The sequence below is a fragment of the Siphateles boraxobius genome, unplaced genomic scaffold (genome assembly GCF_051911475.1).
Source record: "Siphateles boraxobius isolate OS27281-9 unplaced genomic scaffold, OSU_SipBor_1 19, whole genome shotgun sequence".
Lineage (NCBI taxonomy): Eukaryota > Metazoa > Chordata > Actinopteri > Cypriniformes > Leuciscidae > Siphateles > Siphateles boraxobius.
The window spans coordinates 33,180,647-33,205,647 of NW_027508799.1; the positions used below are offsets into that span (position 1 = coordinate 33,180,647).

Genomic DNA, 25,001 nt, shown 5'->3' on the forward strand with positions numbered 1-25,001 from the left:
AAAACGTCATGTAACCAACTGAGGGAGAGACTTTTACTAGAGCCAGACTCCACGACACTAACGGAAGCTTTAGTAATTGGAAAGCAGTTAGAAACGGCCCTTCTGGAGGCGCGCAAGTTCGACCGCGCTGTGCACGAGCCTGTGACATCATCACCACCGTCAGTTCAGCACACAGAGACTGCAGAGGCGGCTGACTGGGTGAGTGACCGTTTGGATGTACAGAGAGGGGACAGGGGGCCCATTTTCCCATCTCCACTCTGGGTGTGGCCCACCTGCCCGTCAGGTATGATCAACAATGTGTGCCAGGCCACCAAGTTCTGCATCACCCGGAAGAGAGCTAACATTATGGGCCTAGACTTGTTCCTTGCCCTGGGTTTTAATGTGAGTGATGCTAGGGGCCTGCATGTCCTGCAGGTTGCTGCCTCCTGGCCTGATCGCTACCCACAACTGTTCAAAGGGCTGGGACGCATGACTGGTTTTGTCCACCAGCCCACTGTGGACCTGTCAGTCCGCCCTGTTATCCAGCCCCTACGGCGCATTCCCCTGGCCCTCCGTGACGCGGTGGAGGCCGAACTGCATCGCCTGGTGGAGACGAACGTCATGGAACCCGTCGACGCCTCGCTGTGGGTGTCTAACCTGGTGATAGCCAAGAAAAGGGGGGGCGGACTGCGGCTCTGTGTCGACCTCACAGATGTCAACAAAGCCATCATCCCTGATAAGTACCCCCTACCTATGGCTGAGGAGCTCACTAGCCATTTCCACGGCTCCACTGTTTTCAGTAAAATGGACTTACGTAACGGCTACCTCCAGGTCCCTCTGGCACCGGCCAGCATGGATCTTACAGCGTTTGTCACACACGTGGGGGTTTTCAGGTTTAAACGCATGGGGGGGGGATGTTGTGTCTGAAAATGTTCAGCATTGTTTCCTGTTGGACTCTGTATGCTATGCACTGCGAGTGACATGTTTCGGGGCCTTTAAGGCTTACGGCAGTGATTTACGGCAAGGGTCAACAAATGTGAGTTTTGCGTCAGTTCAGTAAATGCAACATGAGCGAAGATGTGTGGTTTGGTTATTGAGTCCTACACAAACACAACATTATGGTCTTTAAAATAAAATAATAATGAATGAATGAATGAAGGTGGTCTCAAAAAATAAGCCTAATTTTTAATGATTTCCCTTTGATTTTGTGGGTGAAATCCATCATGAGCAGGAGCTTTCTGGCTTCACACTTTCATCAGCCCATCTCACCATCACAATCACAGGCTCATGCAGGTATATGTGCTGAAATATGAGCAGCCTCAGTCCTGTCAGGATGAGGAACCGGGATGGGAAGCAGAATTCTTACATTAGGGGCTGAAATGTTTGAGTCAGTCAGTCCTGATGATGTCTTTTCCTCAACACTTCTGATGTATGGTCATCATCACTGCATCCGAAAGACAAAAGAACATCTGAAATGACATCACTTTTGAAGATTTAGCCGAGGAAGAACAGAACAGAACAGATGTGAATAATAAATAATCTTTCATCTTACATATTTTATTTGTGCAAAAGCTGGATGGTATGCTAAAACTCTGCCCGGGCTTTGATTAGCGGCGGGGAAGAGCCTGCGAGAACGCTAGCGACTGTCTTTGATGATCACACAGATATAGAGTTATGAAAGCACATGTTGTATCATAGGTGCAGCACTCCGAAACACAAGACAAGCCTTGAGAGGAATTCATTTGAATAGTTGTGAGGTTGTGCGACGCCGTAATACTGAAATATGACTTTCATCAGCTGATGAGTGCTGGGTTTTCATAGGGACACGATGAGCTGACTCACTGTAATTAGGTTACGGAGTTTCTCGCTAAAACTGATTGTGTGTGTGTGTGTGTGTGTGTCCTACTGGCTGATGGATGGCAACGCTATGCCGAGAGCACATTTTAATACCCCGGATTTTCAAACTCACTTACTGTTCTCAGTCTTTCTTCAGAAGACAATACCCATAACACAATTACTGTAGGATAAAATTTGCCTGGGTCCTAAAATAACTCCCACAAAGAGACCCCGCTTCCAAGTAACTGTCTCGCCTTCCTCACTCGTGCAGGTATAATTTCTCAGTTAATGCACACTAACGAAGAAACCAACCTAAAAAAAGGCCTAAACAGATTATGTGGACGTTTTAGAAATATCCACAGAGATGTAGGATTCTTCACATGGACAAAAATGAGTGAAATGTAACACAATATGCAGATAACATTAATGTGCTGCCTCAAGACTGAATGCTGTTAACCATATAATGCCCGACATGTGAACTGATAGTAAGAAAAATCTCATTTTTTGAACAATTAGACAATATATACATTTTCCATGTGTATATATATATGAAATAGTGAGAATATGGAGCTGAAGCTCAGACTTTTATTCAGAGGCACAAACTTAATATGCAATTTGCTGCAGATGCTGATATTTAAATGGCCAGAAAGTAAGAAGAAATTCTGATAGGTTGTAAAGTAACTCAATGAGATCTTTATAACAGTATAACAGACTACTGGCATAAAATGCAAGCTGCCTCAGTTGAGTAAGTGGTTCATTGAGAACTTTTATCATACATAAAATCTTTCCATTCCACAAAAGCTTCTCTATAATGGGAAACTTTCTTCAGACTATTGAAAGTTTCTTCACACTAAGAATTTTTTTTTAAAGAAATGTTGACTGAAAGGTTAGTTGGGGAACCAAAAATTATTTTCTATGGTATCGCTGCTATAATAACCTTTATTATCAAAGGGGTTCTATTATAGCTTTTTTAAATGTTCATCTTTCTTCAGTGTGTAATGTTTTTGTTTGAGCATGAAATAGATCTGTAAAGTTACAAAGTCCCTCCAGTGGGAGTTATTCTCTATATCAGAGTCAGTGTTTCTGAACTCCCTGAAACGCCTCCAATGTAGTCTTGAGTTTCTTCCAGGAACGAACACGTCACAATTTTCCTCATTTAAATAATTCATACGCAGAATAAAGGGGGGGGGGGGGGCTGGTTGAGTTAGTTAGTTGTGTATTGAAACTGGCAGTTATGGTAAGGGGTGGGACATTTCCGAAACACTCACCAATCACAACATACTGATCCAGCCGACCAATCAGAGCACACTGTGCTTTTCAGAAGGAGTGGCTTCATAGAGACAGGAACTAAACAGAGCGTTACTGACGGACTGGGAAGAGAGGAGCTGCAACAATGGAGAATATGAGGAAAATAATGAACATTCAAGCATGAAAACCTGTTCTAGTAGAGCCCAAAAACAGTTCCCCTTAAAGAGTGCCAGTGCATGGAAGCCGCTCAGACGCTGGTCTCCTCTGCTGTATTAACACTCTCAGGAAAGAAAGAGGGGGACCGACTTCTAAAGTCCAGACTTCTCTTTTATCATATGCCTGACTGCATCTGTGCTCCACCTAATTGTTTCCAGAAGACACAGGGCTTGTTTGCGTCTTGCTGGAGTGGAAAATGCCCCGTTTCCTGTTCTTTTCTCTTGCTTTAATAAGGAAGTGGATTTGGCCACCTGTTCTAAGCGAGAATCCAGAGAAGAGTGCTGGAGAATACAAGAATCTCATCCTAGTTTCCTTACTCTCTCTGTGTGTGTTATTGTGACAATGTGTGTTTATTTTCATGTTGTCTTTAAAGACTCAAATTGAATCCAATGTTTTACACAGTTTTGGGTGTCAATAACACACACTCAAACTTGGCAGGTTCCATCACCTCAAATAATCTGACCACAGCTTGGGACCCTTAAAACATTATTTGGATGTTTACATCACATCCTTTGGATAGTGGTAGAATTCCAGGAAATTCAAACATCTAAATCCTGTTTGTATTCACAAACTCCCATTCATTTGCTAGATTACACTTCCTTATGACCAAGCAATACATCTGAGAGTCATAGATTTGAATTATGAATGCTCAATTATCTTAAATGATGTCCTGTTGGCTCTGGATAATCTTTCCATGCAGTTAACTCCATGAATTTACTTTGCTAGTGCCCAAACACAATAAAAATGGTGGTGATATAAGCATCACTATTACTTTTGCTATAGGCTGTGTGATTTGAACAAACCCCTAATGCTCAGTATTAAATCACCACATAAGTAGCAATATCTGGAGAACAAAATATCAGAGAAAGGGTTATTTTTGTAAATCAACTAAACTAAAATACATTTTCCAAACATATCTAAAACTAAATTTAAATAATTTTAGTTTTTGATACATGGTATATTGTAACATTTTAAAACGTTTTTTAAACAAGAAAATGTCTATAAATTAGGAAAATGTTTATTTTTTTTAAATGATATCAGTGAGCTCATTAACTTTGACAGCCCTAAAAAACAAAAAAAAACTAACACTAACAATGATAAAGGAAAAACTTCAAGATGGGCTATTTTAACCAGTAACACCCTAGCAACCACTCGAACACCTTAGCAACTGTATTGCAGCATCCTGGCAACCCCTTAGCATCCTCTCAGCATGTTTGAATGGACAAATGCTACACATTTTCTCCAGAAAATACAATCCAGCATATCCTCCACAAACCTTTCAGTAAAGAGATTTGAGTATCAAAGCTGGCGTAATTGCTTGTGCTGAGGTTCTGGAACCGCTAAATGACTTCCTAAGATCTTGCTCATTTCCTGTCGCAAATCTTTCTTGCAGCACTTGGCCCACTTCACTTAGTCCTTTTTTTTCTTCTTTTTTTTAACATGTGATGTGGCGTCCCTTGAGCGCCGGCCAACCTCTCGCTCAGTGTAACCCAGACATCCCAATCTCTTCCCCCAATCTAATCTCCACCACCAGGAAATCCAAGCGAAATGTGTTATTTCTCTTTCTCCACCCAAACAGCACCTCAATCATTCCTCCAGAAGTGCTGGCGCTTGCGTCACAACCCTGATAAGTGCAGGGCTACTAACCCTTCAGGAATCTAATGATAAAGGGCTTTTTAAAATAAGCGGAGAAAAGAAAAAAGAAAAACCCAAGAGCTTATAACCAGGTGTGATGTTTGTGGGAAACAGAAAGGGTCACGTTTACTGCTCTCGGGACGCTTGTGATGCTTTCACACAGAACCGGGTCGAACCAGAGCACAAACTGTGCATTTGGGCAGAATCCGATCCAGACTGTTTTGTTTGGGCTGAAGCTCTCCCTCTGTGTGTGTTTGCTTCGTTTCTACACGACCGACCCAACAGATGTGAGCTACAATACAGTCAGGAAAGACCAAAGAAGCTATTCTGCATACTAGCAAATAACCAGTCCAGACTAGTTTCAACCTCACCCTTCACTGACCATCAAAACGGGAAAGCACTTCGTAAAATTGCAACGTTTTTATCAGTCCTCCATTCACTGCTCAGTTACCAGTGGCCTACCTGATCTACTTACACAGTGAAAATGATTTTAAAAAAAGTCTAGTTTAAAATTCATGTGCCAAATTCTTATAATTGTAATCTTTAGTATTCAGGATGGTTTGACACATATTTAAAAAAACAATTTATACTACTTTAAAAACAACATTCTGTGAAAATCTATGAAATCATTTAATAAAACATTTAAATAAAATATAATAAATAATAAAAAAATAAACTAAATTAAAACTTAAAATATAAAATAAATGCTAATTAAAAAATATGAATAAATACTATAATACTTTATAAATAATGCTAACATAACAATGTTTCAAGGTGCTTAACATGTAACATAACAATCATTTCATAAAACTTTAAATAAAATATAATAGCTATAAATAAAATAGAAAAAATTACACACACACACACACACACACACACACACACACACACACACACACACACACACACACACACACACACACACACACACACACACACACACACACACACACACACACACACAAAGGTAAAACATAATATGAAAATGAATGCTAATTCAAAATATAAATAAATACTATATAACTAAAATAACACTTTTCAAAAGGCTGTAGAAAAAAAGACTAATAAAAAATATACAAAATGGACCTGTGAGAGTAGATCAACTAGAGAAAACTATAGTTTCACAATCATAAATCTAAAAATCCGCTAATCTCACGGAAGGTCATGAGAGGTCACCTGTGTTTGTGGCTCACCTCATGCGTGAGAGAGTTGGCCATGGAGGATGAGCCTGTGGATTTGGCAGTCTGCTCGTCTTCAGTTGAGCTAATGTTTGTCCGATCGGTGCATCTGGTGCTTATCATCAACCACAGGAGAAAATGTGCCTATTTCGTCCAATAAGCATGCGCTCAGGGTATGATGTCATTGCTCGTGTAACCTGTGCTCCATTACAGGTAAATAACATAACAGAGATGCTAAATGGGTCTTGTTGGCTCATTACAGATGCGCCATTTTAAAAAACCGCATCAGGTTCTGCATATGAAACACAATCCTCCCTCCGGGGTTTGAGAAGTGACTGCTATCGTTTAACGATAAGTACATTCAGTTTCATAGACGTTATTGTGAATCTGAGACTCTGATTAGCGTCCATGCTAATCTCCTCTGTGTCTCAGTGGACGAGCCACACGGGGTCAGGACTGTTGATGTGTTTCCTTTCCTTTTCTGATCAAACATGCACTAGTATTTGTTTTTGTTGTATTTATTTTTACTTAAATCTAGTGGGCTTAGTTTATTGCAGTGCAAACAAATAAAACAGTACATTAAACATGCAGACATTACTGACAACACACAATGAGGTCAGATGGGCTTTTCGCAAAATTAAATGAGCATACAGCTTCATGGAAAAGCCCTTTAGGTTGGATAAACTCCACCTCTGTCAATTTATTAAAGGCCTCAAACAAAGCTTGTTGTTTTTTTCTCTCTGGAAAGGTCAGGAAAAGGGGGAGGTGCTTTACCAAGTGAACATAACCTGCATTCACTGTACAGGGTCAACGATGAACAGTCCAGTTTAAAACACGTGTGCCAAGTTAACTTTTGTATTCATTTTGGGATTTTTGCTACATTTATACTCTTTAAAACAAACCTTATGATTGAATGACTATAAAAATAAGAATGTCAAGTGAAAAAGCGAGGGGGGGGGGGGGGGTTAGGGGTCTTTGAAAAGCTTTTTTTTTTTATTCATGAAAATAAATCACGAACCACAGTGGGTATTTCGTGCAGTTGTTAACGTAACATTTTCGGAGCATCGTGAAAAAGGAACATTTTAATACCTTTTTAGGTCCCACTTCATATTAAGTGGCTTTAAGTAATATGTACTTACATCAAAAAATAAGAACAATGTACTTACTGTGTTCAGGTTGTATTGTAAAACACTTGTCCTGCTATTGAGGTGTGATACTGGTAAGGTTAGGGTCAGGTGTGTGTGATACTGGTAAGGTTAGGGTCAGGTGTGTGTGATAATGGTAAGGTTAGGGTCAGGTGTGTGTGATATGGGTAAGGTTAGGGTCAGGTGTGTGTGATATGGGTAAGGTTAGGGTCAGGTGTGTGTGATACTGGTTAGGTTAGGGTCAGGTGTGTATGATACGGGTAAGGTTAGGGTCAGGTGTGCATGATACTGGTAAGGTTAGGGTCAGGTGTGCATGATACTGGTAAAGTTAGGGTCAGGTGTGTGTGATACTGGTTAGGTTAGGGTCAGGTGTGTGTGATACTGGTAAGGTTAGGGTCAGGTGTGCATGATACTGGTAAGGTTAGGGTCAGGTGTGCATGATACTGGTAAGGTTAGGGTCAGGTGTGTGTGATATGGGTAAGGTTAGGGTCAGGTGTGTGTGATACTGGTTAGGTTAGGGTCAGGTGTGTATGATACGGGTAAGGTTAGGGTCAGGTGTGCATGATACTGGTAAGGTTAGGGTCAGGTGTGCATGATACTGGTAAGGTTAGGGTCAGGTGTGTGTGATATGGGTAAGGTTAGGGTCAGGTGTGTGTGATACTGGTTAGGTTAGGGTCAGGTGTGTATGATACGGGTAAGGTTAGGGTCAGGTGTGCATGATACTGGTAAGGTTAGGGTCAGGTGTGCATGATACTGGTAAGGTTAGGGTCAGGTGTGCATGATACTGGTAAAGTTAGGGTCAGGTGTGTGTGATACTGGTTAGGTTAGGGTCAGGTGTGTGTGATACTGGTTAGGTTAGGGTCAGGTGTGTATGATACGGGTAAGGTTAGGGTCAGGTGTGCATGATACTGGTAAGGTTAGGGTCAGGTGTGCATGATACTGGTAAGGTTAGGGTCAGGTGTGCATGATACTGGTAAAGTTAGGGTCAGGTGTGTGTGATACTGGTAAGGTTAGGGTCAGGTGTGTGTGATATGGGTAAGGTTAGGGTCAGGTGTGTGTGATACGGGTAAGGTTAGGGTCAGGTGTGTGTGATACGGGTAAGGTTAGGGTCAGGTGTGTGTGATACGGGTAAGGTTAGGGTCAGGTGTGTGTGATACGGGTAAGTTTGGGGTCAGGTGTGTGTGATACGGGTAAGGTTGGGGTCAGGTGTGTGTGATACGGGTAAGGTTAGGGTCAGGTGTGTGTGATACGGGTAAGGTTAGGGTCAGGTGTGCATGATACTGGTAAGGTTAGGGTCAGGTGTGTATGATACGGGTAAGGTTAGGGTCAGGTGTGTATGATACGGGTAAGGTTAGGGTCAGGTGTGTATGATACGGGTAAGGTTAGGGTCAGGTGTGTGAGATACTGGTAAGGTTAGGGTCAGGTGTGTATGATACGGGTAAGGTTAGGGTCAGGTGTGTATGATACGGGTAAGTTTAGGGTCAGGTGTGTATGATACGGGTAAGGTTAGGGTCAGGTGTGCATGATACTGGTAAGGTTAGGGTCAGGTGTGTGTGATACTGGTAAGGTTAGGGTCAGGTGTGTATGATACGGGTAAGGTTAGGGTCAGGTGTGTGTGATACTGGTAAGGTTAGGGTCAGGTGTGTGAGATACTGGTAAGGTTAGGGTCAGGTGTGTGAGATACTGGTAAGGTTAGGGTCAGGTGTGTGTGATACGGGTAAGGTTCGTGGGTTAAGGTGTAAGGGAAGGGTTAGGTTTTCATATGGATTACACAGAGTTTCGGTTCATTTTTGTGACAAACTCCAGAAAGTGCATCCGGTTTGTTTGTTTATTTCCCTTTATTTTAACAAAAGCATAACGATCTGTTGTTATTATGACTGTACAAATAAAAGAAGACCTGTACTGTTTCGAATGATGTCTTACTCTTATCTGTATGACCAAAAAGTTTTCGCTGTAGTCTTTCTGTAGTTCCATTCTCAGTTGTAATATTTTTAGGATTTTTTGTGAGGGTCCTGTACAATACAATGACATGTTGCTCTGAATAATTTTCACCTTCTTTAATTTGGCTAGCTGTTTTCATGTTGAAATAGACAATTACTAATAGACTAATAGTATTGTGCTAAGTGACATTTTGAAAAGACTGTGAACAAGCCAACAGTGAACGGCCATTTCTGATTTTATTGTTGTTTAAACGTGCGTGTTGAAGCATTTTAATTAGTTACCTTTTTTGTTGTTGATTTTTTTCGATATTTTAATATTAAATATATATATTCAAAAGTTTGGGGTCGGTAAGATTTTTAATGTTTTTAAAAGAATTCTCTTCTCCTCACCAATGCTGCATTTATTTGATTAAAAGTACAAAACAAACCCAGTGATATTGTGAAATATTATTTCAATGTAAAACAGCTGTTTTCTATGTGAATATATAGTAAAGTGTAATTTATTCCTGTGATCAAAGCTGAATTTTCAGCATCATTACTCTAGTCTTCAGTATCACATGATCCTCCAGAAATCATTCTAATGTGAAGATGTGATGTTCAAGAAACATTTATGATTATTATCACAGTTGAAAACAGTTGTGTACCATTTTTTTTTAGGATTCTTTGATGAATAAAGTCAAAAACAACAGCATTTATTTGAAATAGAATCTTTTGTAACATTATAAATGTCTTTACTGTCACTTTTGATTAATTGAATTCCCCCTTGATGAATAAAAGTATTGATTTATTTTATTTATTTCCCCCAAACAATAAAATAAAAATTCGTACTGGTCCCAAAGTTTTGAACGGTAGTGTTTAATGTTACAAAAGATTATATTTCAGATAAATGCTGTTCTTTTAAACTTTCTATTCATCAAAGAATCCTGAAATAAAAATGTAAATAATGTTTTTAACATTAATAATAATGAGAAATGTTTCTTGAGCATCAAATCCACATATCAGAATGATTTCTGGAGGATCATGTGACACTGAAGACTGGAGTAATGATGTAGAGGTCTGCGCGGGACACAATTTTCAGACCCGCTCCCGCCCGCTCCCGCAGTGTTCAGTCCCGCTCCCGCCCGCTCCCGCAAAGATTTGTCATTTTTAGTACCGCTCCCGCCCGCATCTGTGATATAATGTCCCGCTCCCGCCCGCACTTTCTGTCTGACGAAAGGTCTTGGGGAAAAAAATGCGTGCACACAAAATTCCTTACCAATACTTGGTAACATATTTATTGGTCCCATATTACGAACAGCATAATATTCACAACAGTACTTTATCTGAAGCACTAGAGGCGCTCTGTTCCTCGTCCATGCTGTCTATTTTGAACTTGAACTAGCTTTCGAATTCGAACTCGGAGCAGCGGGAAAGGAATTGTCTCTAAACAAGTGTGCGTGAGATTAGGCCCCGCCCTTCCCGACAACATTCACAAGTTTAGGCTGCTTAAAACGTTTTTATTGCTGCCAATCAGAATCTCCCTCACAACTACAAATTATGTACGCTACTTTAATCATTTATATATTTTACTTTATACTCATATTTAATTTGCGGGAGTGCAGCGTATCATCCCTCCCGCCCGCACCCGCAAGTGCACCTCATCATCCCGCCCGCTCCCGCAATGACCTTTAAAAATTTGTCCCGCGCCGCACTGTTTTGCGTCGGGACCCGCGGGTCCCGCGGGACTCCCGCGGGAGTGCAGACCTCTATAATGATGCTGAAAATTCAGCTTTGATCACAAGAATAAATTACACGTTACTATATATTCATATAGAAAACAGCTGTTTTACATTGAAATAATATTTCCCAATATTACTGGGTTTGTTTTGTGTTTTTAATCAAATAAATGCAGCCTTGGTGAGCAGAAGAGACTTCTTTTAAAAACATTAAAAATCTTACCGACTTCCAGATTCCTCTGTATATATGTATATATATGTATATGTATATGTATATATATATATATATATATATATATATATATATATAAAACATGAGTGTTACATCATTGACCCTGTAACCATAAATTGGATCACTTCTCTCTCACATCTCCTGTCCTCATGAAAAACAGAGCAGCTTTTGATGTTGAGACCTTTGCTCTGGAATCACTCTGAATTCACACAGCCCCGATCTTCCTTTCATCTCGGGTCTGCGTCATTTTGTTAACGTATAAGTTTCTCTCATTATGACACAGGACAGTCCATATAATTTCACTGGTCTGATGTTTGCAACTTGCCAAGAAGTATTAGCATAGCATCTCGCCCTGATGCATCATACACAGGACATCCGCAACCCACCAGGGAACAAGACAGAAGAATGTGGCCATCAGTCTCAAAGACATTTATGATCAACAAAGGAACAGGTCTGGACTGGACCTGCTAGCTGTATGAGCAAAACAAGCACATTAACTAGAAGAGTTTTCATTATTTATGCGCTACCTGTGCTAACAACTGCAAATCTAGAAGCTGCAGGTGGGCCGCTAATGCAACGTTTGCTTCTACATCTTTCAAGGAAAGTTCAACGAGTGAATCGTTTACAACAGTTTATTGGAAATGAGCTGCTTTCCACGGATTGGTTTACCCAACAGGGAATGAGTCTGTTTAATATGCCTGTGATTTAGGGTTGGATCCGTCTCAACACAGTCCCCGGCTAGTTGGTGATCTCTGCTCAGAGTTTGTTCTTAGTATAATATATGTGAACTCTCTGGCATTTAACAGCTAACCAGTTTTAAAAGTGTTTATGAAACATCAGCAGATGCTGTAGAGAAGTGTCAAGTCTTTACCTCCCAATTTCTCAACTTTACAAGCTTTTACAAGACCGTAAACCCTGTTGAAAAGCTCAAGCGTCACAAACTCCAGCTATTTATTAACCGTTTTAATGGAAATTCAGCGATGACAACGCAACAAATATTTTCATAAACTTTATACTAACAAGAAACAAGCTTCCAGGTATTAGATATTTCTTAACACAGAAAACACTGTAAAAAATGTAAAACAAATGCTTTAAAAAAAAAAGATTATTGGAATACATTTCACTAGATATTATTTCAGTCTTTGTACTTTAAATTTTCCCGTTTAATTCAATGAGTTTCTTGACATTTCTTTGTAATTATTTATAAACATTCAGAATGACAATCGTTGCCGGGGGGGGGGTATCATTTTTATCTATTATTGTTTTCATGGTGACGCATCATTCTTGTCGCGTGACACACCACAGTTAAAATAGCGCAGTATGATTGATGTATTGGTTTTATTTCATTGTCCTTTTTTATTCTAAACATTCCCAAACTGGTTAATTATGCTTCTATCTCATCCAGACTGGATTATAATGTACTCTAGTGTCTCACAGTCTTAAACTTCACGTCTCCAGCTTGTCGCTAGACTTTTAGACTAGAACTAGGAAAAGGGGACATATTTCCCCAGTGCTGGTCTCTCTTCACTGGCTTCCAGTCAAATATCGTATTCAGTTTAAAGCAGTATTGTTTGTTTATAAAGGCCTCTATGGTTTGGCTCCGCCACATATTTCTGATCTCCTTTCATTTCATCATACATCCACACCTCCGATCAACCAACAGTTTACGGTTGATTGTTCCCAGGACACGTCTTAAACTGAAAGGAAATCGTGGCTGCTCCACAGCTCTGGAATAATCTGCCACTTTACATTAAATCGGCATCAACCTTTGATGATTTTAAATACCTTTTAAAACTTACTGCATATAGTCATAAGTGCAGTGGTATACTTTGAAAATTGCCTGTGATTATGTTTTTTGTCCTAGTTTTAATATTATTTGACTGACTGACTGATTATATCATGAAATATCTGATATTACTATTCTTAAAAATGTGTACATGTGTATTTAAACCAGGGGCGGTTCTAGAATTTCATCCCAAGAGGGACTTACAAATTTCAAGTAACAGTTCAAATAAATACAAGAGAACAAAGATAGAAATTAAATAAACAGTATAGTTTACATTCCTTGTGAACACTGTAGTACTGTATGAAGAAAATATGCACAGATACCTATTAAAGCTACAGAAGTTAAGAGCAGTGTGGAATTCTCTCTTTCTTTTGTTGTATGATTAACATTATTAACATAGAAAACAGAAGGTATATGAGGTTGTCACTTTAAGACCTAATGCACGGATCCGTTAAATTAACCGTTTACGTTCAATTAAGACTGTGTTTATGTGGATACTAGTCAACAGGTGACATCATTTGACATGACTTTGTGTGTATTTGCTTAAGAAGAAATGAAAGAGAACTCAATTTGGACTGATCTACCACAGCGTGCGACTATAGAGTCTGAGTTCTTAAAATCCCTTGAACCTTTAAACTGACAAGACTTAAAAACACATGATAAATGATCAACTTTCTCGAGGAAGCAGCACTGACTCAATCGTTCAGATACTGGTTATAGTTTTAGGGAGGATGAGATGACCACCTAAGAAGTCTCCCTTAAAAAGGGTCTAGAACCGCCCCTGGTAAAAACACCATTATAATGATATATTAGTTTATCTATAACGGGCGATGGACGCCAAAGCCAAAGCGTGAACACAGATTTAAATTTAGCAGTTGATGACGTGCCGCACTGAATCACACCAGTGTGATTGCATCAAACGTAAAAATATAATTTTTAAGATGATTTTGGCTTAAAAATGCTTGTTTTGAATGGGCATGAAGCCTCTAATCACTATTGCACCGGCTGATTCTCTCTGCTATTAGAGCAGCAACGTGAAAAATCATTGTGGGTTTAAACTTTCCTGTAATGTGTAAAAATGCCTTCAGGCTAGAGAAAGGGCTGGAATGCAATAGAGAAACACTAAAGAGGGAAGTTGTGGGTGAGCTTATCAATCAAACAATACAGTTCACATAAATGACAGCAATAAACTGTGAGCGCGCTGGTGTTCCCACGAGCTAACCGTCTCATGTAGCATAAGCGAGGCCGTGCGGTACTATAACACATGCTCATAAAAATCATCAGCACAGTCGGCCCTCTCTAAAATCAACAGCCCTAAACACACGTCATCAATGGTCTTTAGCCTGTGTAATTTACAGCTCAGTGAGTCCGTGCCTTCACAGGCCCGCGATCATCACAAGTCAATTAGCCGAGGGGATTTGCCTGCCGAGTTCTGTTCAACTTAAACACTTCTGACAACCAAATGATATGCTGATGATTAACAGGCTAATTAATGAAACAATAAATTGGAGGATCTTGCCGTGCTTTAATCTGTTCAGTATGGCTCTGACTGATAAATGGGCCCTCACCTGATTGATAGGGCCAATTAGTTCATTCTTGAATCGCTCTGGGAACAATAACTGTTGCTGTGCTCCAAATCCAAATAGTGACCAAATACATTAAAGGAGGACATAACTGGATCAAAAGCAATGGAAATTAGCACAATACCACAAATGATATGATCTCACGAATAGCTATGACAGATTTGCTTTGATCAGTGCTTGCCGAACTGTTCATCAATAAGGTGGGATTTTACTGTCGGCCGAATGTTGAAAACTAATTTTTCAGACTTTATCATGTAATATTTCCCCTAAATGAATAATTACTATCCAATAAATGCTTAATTAATTAATGGCCAACATTAAAAAGCTAAACTGAAAAAGTTCTTTGTTCAATACATTTATATTTCCAGAAAAAGCTTCAAACATTAACCAACAAATAGCAACATTTTAAAATTTAATAATAGCATATATAATATAATATAAAAGTGTTGGTATTGTTAAATAAAAGTAATAAAAAAAGGTTAATTGAAATTAAGCTAAATAAAATATAAATATCAAATTAAATGTGCTAAAATTATTAAACTAAAATAAAAATAAATCTGACCTAAATAGAAATGGTGCACTAAAAAAATACATAGCAAAATCATTCAAACTTAAACTAAATTGATAACTGGAAAATAAAAGCTATTAATAAATCGAAAAAAATAATAAATTCATATATAAATAATAATATATCGAAAAAAATAATAAATTCATATATAAATAATAATATATATAATTTCTAACCATCTGAAACACTACAATGAAACCACTTATCAAGTTTGTTAAAATGGAACTGACAGATCTGAGTGAGACATAACCAACAAAATAGTACATTATGTGTGATAAAATAGTGTTATTTAATGCAAACTGTACTCTAGTATGGTTATACATCACTGTAGCATGACTGGCCTGTTAGGGCCATATTTGTTAATACGGGTATCATATTGCATATTTCAAGGCCCTCTCACTGCTGACCCTCACTGTCTGTCCGCACAGATGCTCACACACCTGACAGCTCCAGCCCGAGACACTCAGTAGTCCAGACAAAAGGCTGTGTATGTAGATCTGATCAGCCAGAAGCCATCATATCACTGACGGATGTTTACAATAGGGTCATAAAATATCAAAAACAGGAACATCCTTGGAGCCTGTAACTTTCAGAAGCCCTAAATCTTATCCGGCGCAGACGCGAGGCCGTGTCTCTGAGCAGAAGTGAAAAGCGTTGTGTGAGGTCAGCGCTTCCCCAGGGCCAAACACACACATACACACACAACACTAAACGCCTCTATCTGACGCTCATGCGTATTGAAAGGGAGCATGTTCCCGACGACCCGACATACTGTTAGTGACAGGCCTGTCCTCATCTCGCCCCACCAATGAATATTCCTGTACAGTATTTTAACAGTTGACAACACATCTTTATGATGCACATTTTGAAGTAATATGGTATGTGACTGATGGTACACAGTGGGTTTTATTTGGTTAAAGGTCATATTTAACCCAAAATCAAAGGAAATAAATAAGATTCTATAATTTGCATAAAGAAAAGGAGGATTATTTTGGGACCATGGCATTAAGACCAATAATGTATATACATATTATGGATTTGTTTGAAAATTTTAATATTGCCATGTCAACTAACTGAAATTAGTTTACTAAAACTGAAAAAAGAGCTTAATAGAAATATTAAAAAGTAATAAAAAATGACAAAAGCACATAAATCACTAAAACTTTAATTTAAAATTAAAACAAAACCTGAAACCATATAAAAGCACATTCAAACTGAACAAATACTATAATAGTACATAAATAATAAAATAACACTGTAATATTTCATATTTTCAAACATTTGTAATATTGTATTTTATCATATTTGTTCAGAGCAGTATTTAATCATAGCAAAAATTACTTTATGTCAGAGTTTCATATTATATTTTTATGTTTACATTTTATTGATTGTTTTAAAAATTACATTTAAAGGCTAAATTAAATATACCCTTTACATTTGACAGGTTTGATTAGATTCACCCGTACAGTCTGTCTCTGATAACCCAGTCTGCAACATGAACCGTAGATCTTTTTGAGAGAAGAAGGAGAGAGACACACAGAGAGAGAGAGCGAGAGAGCGAGAGAGATGATAATGATGCAAAAGGGAAGTGTGTAAAAGAGGAATAGAGAGAACTAAATGAGAAAGAATGAGCTAATGAGACAGATAAAGGTCCGGCTCTCCTGCTCCACACACACACACACACACACACACACACACACACACACACACACACACACACACACACACACACACACACACACACACACACACACACACACACACACACACACACAGTAGCGCTTCACACCATTAGCGGGTTCGCAGTGACGCAGGCAGAGCGCTGAATTAGCCAGGACTGATTGTGATGAATGTAGTAAACACACAGTTCAAACAGGGTTAGTCTCTGTGCTGCTGCCAGACGTGCTGATGAACTGTACAATTGTGTCCTTGGGGAGCACAGTAACTGTAATGTTACACCATGTGCAGATGTAAATCAAACTAAGCCCGAACAGGAAGTGTGTGTGTGTGTGTGTGTGTTTGGGGGGGGGGGGGGTTCTCTGTAATCTTGAGAGAGCAACAAAACCTCCACCTGAGAACCATAGAAAGATACCGATCAGAAAGGAAAGGAGGAGGAACTGAAGAACGTATAAAAAGACACCTAGCTAAACTTTTATCAACATGGAAGGTATAGAGAAGAGGAGAGTCATTTCTATGCAGGACCTTTTCATGTCCCCATCATTTATGTCTTAATATTGGGTCCAATTTAACACTTTTCATTACTTATACATCACAATATTCTATTCTTGTTCACACCTGTTTGTGTTCCCCCTGATTACTACACATGTATTTAAGCCATGAGTTTTCCTTTGTTCCCTGTCTGCTATTGTCAACTTATAAGTTAATGTGGTTGTGTTTATTCTCCTGAGTTTTCCACTGTGGATCTTTTCATTAAAGGCACTTTTGTTTTCATCTCCTTTGCTGTGCGCTTCACTACAGGCAAAACAATGACAAAATTGGCATTTTGAACATCTAAGCATTCAAAACTTACATTCTCTCACTTCAGCCGATATGGATCAATGGTTTTTGATGACATCACTCTGCACTTCAGCTTCTCACCCAATCAAATTCTCTCTTGAATCTGAAGCTACACTATAAATTCACCTGCGGCTGAATCAGTCACTTGTTCACACATTTGCTATTTTTCTACATGGTGAAGAATGGCACACAGTGCACTATATAGGGAATAGAGAACGATTCCGACAGTATTAATATACTTTCCATTGGGGTGAATGAAATCTGGTTTGACGTTAGTGTCAGGTGAACCGCCGCAGCTTCGGTCCACACAGAGCGCATCATATGATCGAGTCGCACAGACCAGAAAACGTATCGGACCCATTTGAATTCTGCACAGAATTATATTTTAGAGCGATATGGAGGAGATTAGGAGGAGAAACGGTTCGAGATTAGGAGGAAACTGCAGCTTTACCGAGTTCAATGGCTCTCGCAGAGCTGTGATTTAAAAAAGGGGAGGAGCTTTTCGATGTGTCCCGCCTCGTCTTCCTGTTTCAGTGGAAATTACATCAAAAGACTGAATAATGCTGCTCGTTTCATTATTTATATGGTTTAATGTAGTTTTCCCCCTTTCTACACATCATATGCTTCAAACAAACAGGTTTCCTCTAGAATATTGTTTTCCTTAGCTAACAAAAATCAGTTGCTATTCCTAAATGACATCATCATCATCCAGGAAGTGACATCATTTTGGTGGGAAAACAACTGCTCAAACACCAGTAAGTGTTAGCAATGTTTCTGATGAATTCTGTGATGTTTTGTGCTATATATAACTGGAATGACCCATGAAAAATACAGGGAAAAGAGAAGGAAATTAAACTCATCCTGTCCACGTGAGCATAACGTGTGCTAAGCGTTAAGTGCTAAGAGCAGGGCCATGATGTCTCTGATGGAAATGTGGGGGACGGTGAGACAAGTGGCAGGCGGTTTGTCCAAAGATGGTCAAGACTTTCGTAATGATCCCGAGAGTTAATGAAAATGCCTTCAGAGTTTGCATCATGGAATGATTAACCAGCCGGCACTAAAACTAAAAAATGCACGAGTTTAAAAGCTCTTTCATTCTCAGGCTCATTAAAAGCACTAGTACAGTGATGAACTTCTTCATGTCGGACATGAAGGCGTCCTCACTTGAGGAGGTAATCTGTAGCACTGAGATCAACTCTTTTAGCGGTGCGAGTGGCCCTGTGATCTGACACGCCGGGGACTGGGACTTCACAGCTCTGAGTGAAACGCCTCGGGCACAACGAGCGCATGGTTTCGCACATCTGCACCCTGAAATAAAAGATGAATAGCACAACATCAGAGGAGGACAAAGCAAACAGTCACTCGGACTTCACCGAGGGTCACGGTTGCATTGCTCATGTTTTCCACCCAAAGGACGCGGTGATTAAGACAATGATGACTGCAAGAGAATAACATCAAACTTCTGTCATGATTTACTCACTCCCACGTCATTCCAATCCCGTATGCTGTTATTTTCCCTGTGAAGGAATTCAAGAATTTTCATGTTCATAAACCAGTTCATACTGACCACATGTGTTTTATATATCTGTATAAGGAGTCTCTTATGCTCATCAATTTGATTTACAGTAAAAACAGTAATTTTGTGAAATATTATTACAATTTAAAATAGCTGTTTTCTATGTGAATATCGTTATTCATGTGATCAAAGCTGATTTCTTATTATTTTCAGTGTTGAAAACAGTTGTGCTGCTTAATATTTTTGTTGCAACCACGAAACATTTTTTTTTGATTATTTGAGAAATAGAGTATTTAAAAGAACAGCAATGTTTTTGATAGAAAAGTTTGTAAAATGGATTTCTGTCACGTTGGATAAATTTAATGCATCATTACTGAATAAATTTCAGTACCATATCAGTTATTGGTTGATATGACATATTTTTTACTTATCATATTCAACCAACATTGGATATGATGATTTTGATGCAACTTTAAAAACACTAATAATTTAATGAAACATATTATGTAAAATATAGCAGATATATTAATATCTATTAATCGTACTGAACATCCTAATGTTATGATGACTAACTTTACTTTTAGCATTTCAAATATTTATTTTTAATTAATTCAACAAAATATAATTTACTATCATTGAGATACTGTTGTATTTTTTATCAATATTTTGAATCAGTTTTTATTTCTATAGTTATTCATTGTTATTTATTAGTTTATTCGTTTTAGTTTGTTATTTTAGTACATCAACTTAAACTTAAACTTAAATGTCAAATGGCAACTAGCTGAAATAAGGTTTTTTTTTTTAAGTTTCATTTATTTAATTTTTATGTATTTAATTTGTATTTAAAAGAGACAAATGTTTTTTTATGGTTTTAGTTTTAGGTAACTATAACAACCTTGGCTCATCCATTATCAACATAACATTACATATCAGCATAAATTATTATAATATATATAATTTTGTCATCATTGCATTTCTAGTCTCCACCATCGTATGGAAAAGTTTCTTCAGAAAGTCTCCTTTTGCGTTCCACAGTAATATTAACAGCATTCATTATTGAAAGGACATATTTGGAGTTGTTTGGGCCAAACACACAGGCTAATGAAGGAGCACAGTCAAAGTTCCTCTCATGCTCGTTGGCTTTGAAGTCACTGAATCTAATGTGTTTTCCATTTTCATTAACAATATAATGTTCAAAGAGACCTGTGTCTCCCTCGGGCCGCGAGAGTCTGCTCAACCTTGACGTAGAGGTTACGACAGGGACGAAGGTCTCCGAGACCCGCTTCATTTGTCCTCTCTTGTGTGGATTTCGTGAAACATTAGCAGTGACATGATTCACAAGGAATTATATAAGACGTCAAAGGCTTCCTCAGAGTGGCGTCCTTCACCTGAGTCACACAGAACAATCTGTCTTATCATGAGCTCGCCTTCAGGAACTCAGTGTCCGCGGCGCTTCAGAAGTGCTTGAAGGATGACGTGGTCTTGAGTAATCATTTCATACACAGCACTACAGTCATTATCATAATCTCTGTGGTAATATTCAATCATAAATAGCAGCGCTTCATTGGCCGATCCCACTCTGCAAACACTAAACCCACCGTGCACTTTATTTATTACACGATTCATGCTCTACACGCTATTGAATCTGACATGAGATTGAATGTGTATAAAATTTATAGTGTCTGCTAAATATAAGCGCTGTGTGCATTTGCAAATGAAAGACACGGGACGCACAAGAGCCGCCGGGCAGGAGCAGGGTTAGAGTTTAACTAGATCAGAATCACAATTCCTAGTACTTTCCCATCCTCCATTAAACAAGCTGATTGATAATCTTTCCATTAAACGATGGCTGATAATGTTTGATTGATTTATTTGTATTTTTCGGGAACACTTAAATTATTTCCCGGTAGTTAACTTTAATAAATGCATTAACTAGATGAGAAACACATTTATTAATATTTGTTAACATTAGTTAATAAAAATACAAACAGTTCTTTGTTAGCTCCTCTACAATAAGGTTTCATTAGTTAACATAAACCAATAGTGAACAACACTTTTGCATTTACTAATCTTAGCCAATGGTAACTTCATTTATTAAGACATTTGGTTACACTTTATTTTAAGGTGTCATTGTTACAGTGTAATTATACATTCAAGTACTGAGTAATAATAATTAACTACATGTACTTACTATAGGGTAGGATTAGGATTTGGTTGAGGGTTAGTTGCATGTAATTATGCATTATTTAGTATTATTAATATGGTAAATACATGTAACATTTTCAACAAACATAAAAACTTACAAGATATTTCTATACTGTTACCAGATCTTCTACACTGTAAAGTCGTAGTTAAGTTTGAACTAACTTAATGTCTAACAATTTATTGTACAAATTTGTAATCTTACTATTGCAAACTACACCTTTGTTACTCAGAAAACCCAAGTTAAGTGAAAGGCAATCAGTTAACTCATTCAATTTTAGTGTATTTACAGTATAGCTCAGACTTTTCTGTACTTTTATTCTAAAAGACGATCCTGCTCTGTGCTGGAATGTGCCGTAGCATTTATTTAACTTTCAGATAAATATATGCATTTATCTATCAGCAGTCCACTCTACGCTTGCAGCTTCACTGGCCAAGCATGAAAGCAGAACGAGCGCTAGCCCAAACAGATCACGGAAAGCATAAATCCATGGAGAAATATTTAATGAGAGAGAGAGAGAGAGCGGCTTACGTTTATCTGAGAATAGGAACACAAACTCATTCAGTCAGAGAGAAAGTTGAAAAAGAGATTCAAGGGCACTACTAGTACTATTATTGTAGTATGTAACTCGAATGGAATACCTTCACAAGTATACAACACAACACTACCTGGAATGGATAAAAGTAATGGCATTTTGAATAGCAGTGTATATATTTTTTTAAATATGCAGTATGTAGCAGTAATTGTCTTAAAAGATTACAGTAGTAATATGCTGGTAAAATGCAACTGTTAAGACGACAAGAATTAAACCGCCTCTCTTTAACAGAGACTTCTGTCCAGAAAGTCGAAGGCTGACGTTCACTGACGCTCAGAGTTATGTCAACCTTTACGCAAGATAAAGTGAGCTTGAGAGACGTGCTGAAAGTTTAATATCCCAGGAGGGTTTGATCAGAGAGAGCAGCCATCAGTCAAATCTACACGCAGACACACGGCACTGCACGTGTTCAGATGACCCACGCCAGCCGGATTACTGGATATTTACAATAATTCACTCTCTTTGTCAACTGCCCGCCCGGAGGTGAAATCATCCATTATCAGGGTCGAGCTATGACGGGGCACACTTTTATTTCAACCATTCATTTCTTCATCTCCATCTGCCTCTTTCCTGCACTGCTGACTTGACTCTTTTGAACCAGCAATTTTCTTTTTTGCTCCTGGGAGCAGAGCCTGTATTTTTACAGTGTAATTCTCTCTGTCATTATTTCAAATAAGCTGGAGGTAAAGAAAGGAGAAAGAGGGGCAGAGAGAGAGAGAGAGAGAGAGAGAGAGAGAGAGAGAGAGAGAGAGAGAGAGAGGGAGAGAGAGAGGCAGAGAGAGAGAGAGAGGGGGAGAGAGAGAGGCAGAGAGAGAGAGAGAGGGAGAGAGAGGCAGAGAGAGAGAGAGAGAGAGGCAGAGAGAGAGAGAGAGGGAGAGAGAGAGGCAGAGAGAGAGAGAGAGGGGGAGAGAGAGAGGCACAGAGAGAGAGAGAGAGAGAGGCAGAGAGAGAGAGAGAGAGGGAGAGAGAGAGGCACAGAGAGAGAGAGAGAGAGAGGCAGAGAGAGAGAGAGAGGGAGAGAGAGAGGCAGAGAGAGAGAGAGAGGGGGAGAGAGAGAGAGAGAGGGGGAGAGAGAGAGAGAGGCAGAGAGAGAGAGAGAGAGAGAGAGAGAGAGAGAGAGAGAGAATAAAAAAAATCAAAAGGACCAAAAAACATACTACCATACTGTTCGAATTCAATTTCAGCTGTAAAGCAGCTCTAGAAAAGACAATAGTGTCATTATTCAGCTCAAGTCAGTTCATTGTTAATTCAGTCCAGTTCAACAAGTGGTAAAGTGCCCCTATTATGATATTTTAACTATTATGCTCCTACAATAGACTTACATGCAAATGTCAAAAAACACTTTATTTTCTTGTAATATACATTGCACATCACCTTATTTCTCAAAGAGTCTGAAAATGATTTGTTCGAAGATTCAGTCTCTCTAAACCCCGCCTTTCCGAGAGCCTACTCTGCTCTGATTGGTCTACTCTGCTCTGATTGGTCAGATGGCCCAGTTATAAATGGTCTACTCTGCTCTGATTGGTCAGATGGCCCAGTTGAAAATGGTCTACTCTGCTCTGATTGGTCAGATGGCCCAGTTGAAAATGGTCTACTCTGCTCTGATTGGTCAGATGGCCCAGTTGAAAATGGTCTACTCTGCTCTGATTGGTCAGATGGCCCAGTTGTGATTGGTCAACTCTGCTCTGAATGGTCAGATGGCTTAGTCTGTTGTGATTGATCTACCGCTTACAGCGCGTTTTGGAAATGAGACGTACATTACCATAGCGGAATTCAGCTCCGGATTTTCCTCAGTGCTTTATACACAGTGCGTTCTCACCACGGTTGGCAAACCATGCTGAACCGTGCTGGTAAAATGCGTAATAAGTGACACTTAGGATTCATCTCATACCGTTTGTAAACTCTTGCATTAAAGGCAACGATTGACGCATTTGTATTGCATTTCAAAGAGCTGTTATCAGCCCCACAGTGGAAAATTAAACCATATCCGTTTCGGCACGGAATAGAACGGTTAAGCAATGAGAACGGTTGGGCCGAACGTGGAAAAGTGACGTGCACAAAATAACTGGATCATAATGTGAAGTGACAAACTTTTAAGGTGACTAAAAAAAATAAATGCATTCTGTATTTTCAAAAAGGCTAACTGGATGCCCCTTTATAAATTAAACATGTTGAGGTCATGTGACAAGCATGTAGCATACTACTTTAAATGCTTATGCATAATGTAGTGTTTAATACAGTATGTATATACTGTGCAGTATGTAGTAATCAGTACACTAGTATTCAGAGTCACAGTCTAGTATATCCATATACACTAACAGTTTCAGCCTTGGTAAGATTAAGCTACTGCATCAAAACAAAATCAGTAAGCAAATCAGCTATTGATTCACAAGCGGTTGAGTCACAGAAACAATGCAAAACCTTTTGTATTAGAATAGTTTCAATACAAAATTCACCATTGATGAATACTTAGAAAACAGTATATTTGTGTGTATAATTGGCAAACAAGAATAATAGAAATAGAGAGGATGAATCAAGCCAATGGCATGAAGAACATTTTCTGAAGAGCTCCCAATTAAAAAATCATACATGTGACATTATTTCCATGACAAATTCAGCACATTTTTCAAACAAATTCTTATAATAGTAAGGTGTAAAACAACATTGCATAAATGCATGTATATATATATATATATATATATATATATACACAGGTCCTTCTAAAAAAATTAGCATATTGTGATAAAGTTAATTATTTTCCATAATGTAATGATAAAAATTCAACTTTCATACATTTTAGATTCATTGCACACCAACTGAAATATTTCAGGTCTTTTAATTGTTTTAATACTGATGATTTTAGCATACAGCTCAAGAAAACCCCAAATTCCTATCTCAAAAAATTAGCATATTTCATCCGACCAATAAAAGAAATGTTTTTAATACAAAAAAAGTCAACCTTCAAATAATTATGTTCAGTTATGCACTCAATACTTGGTCGGGAATCTTTTTGCAGAAATGACTGCTTCAATGCGGCGTGGCATGGAGGCAATCAGCCTGTGGCACTGCTGAGGTGTTATGGAGGCACAGGATGCTTCGATAGCGGCCT

General features: G+C 38.7%; 1 protein-coding gene across 2 annotated transcripts in view; it reads right to left on the bottom strand.

Moving 5' to 3' along the window:
• Positions 1-1,137: 1,137 nt before the first annotated feature.
• aebp2 (AE binding protein 2) overlaps positions 1,138-25,001 on the bottom strand; it is a 62,848-nt gene continuing 38,984 nt past the window's right edge. Inside the window, exon 8 of one of the 2 annotated variants that reach the window (XM_077235136.1) lies at positions 1,138-1,423. In XM_077235136.1, coding sequence (XP_077091251.1) covers positions 1,372-1,423 — 52 coding nt within the window. In that variant the 3' untranslated portion in view covers positions 1,138-1,371. Of the gene's footprint in view, positions 1,449-25,001 lie in introns of both variants that reach the window. The other variant, XM_077235137.1, reaches the window with a different exon arrangement.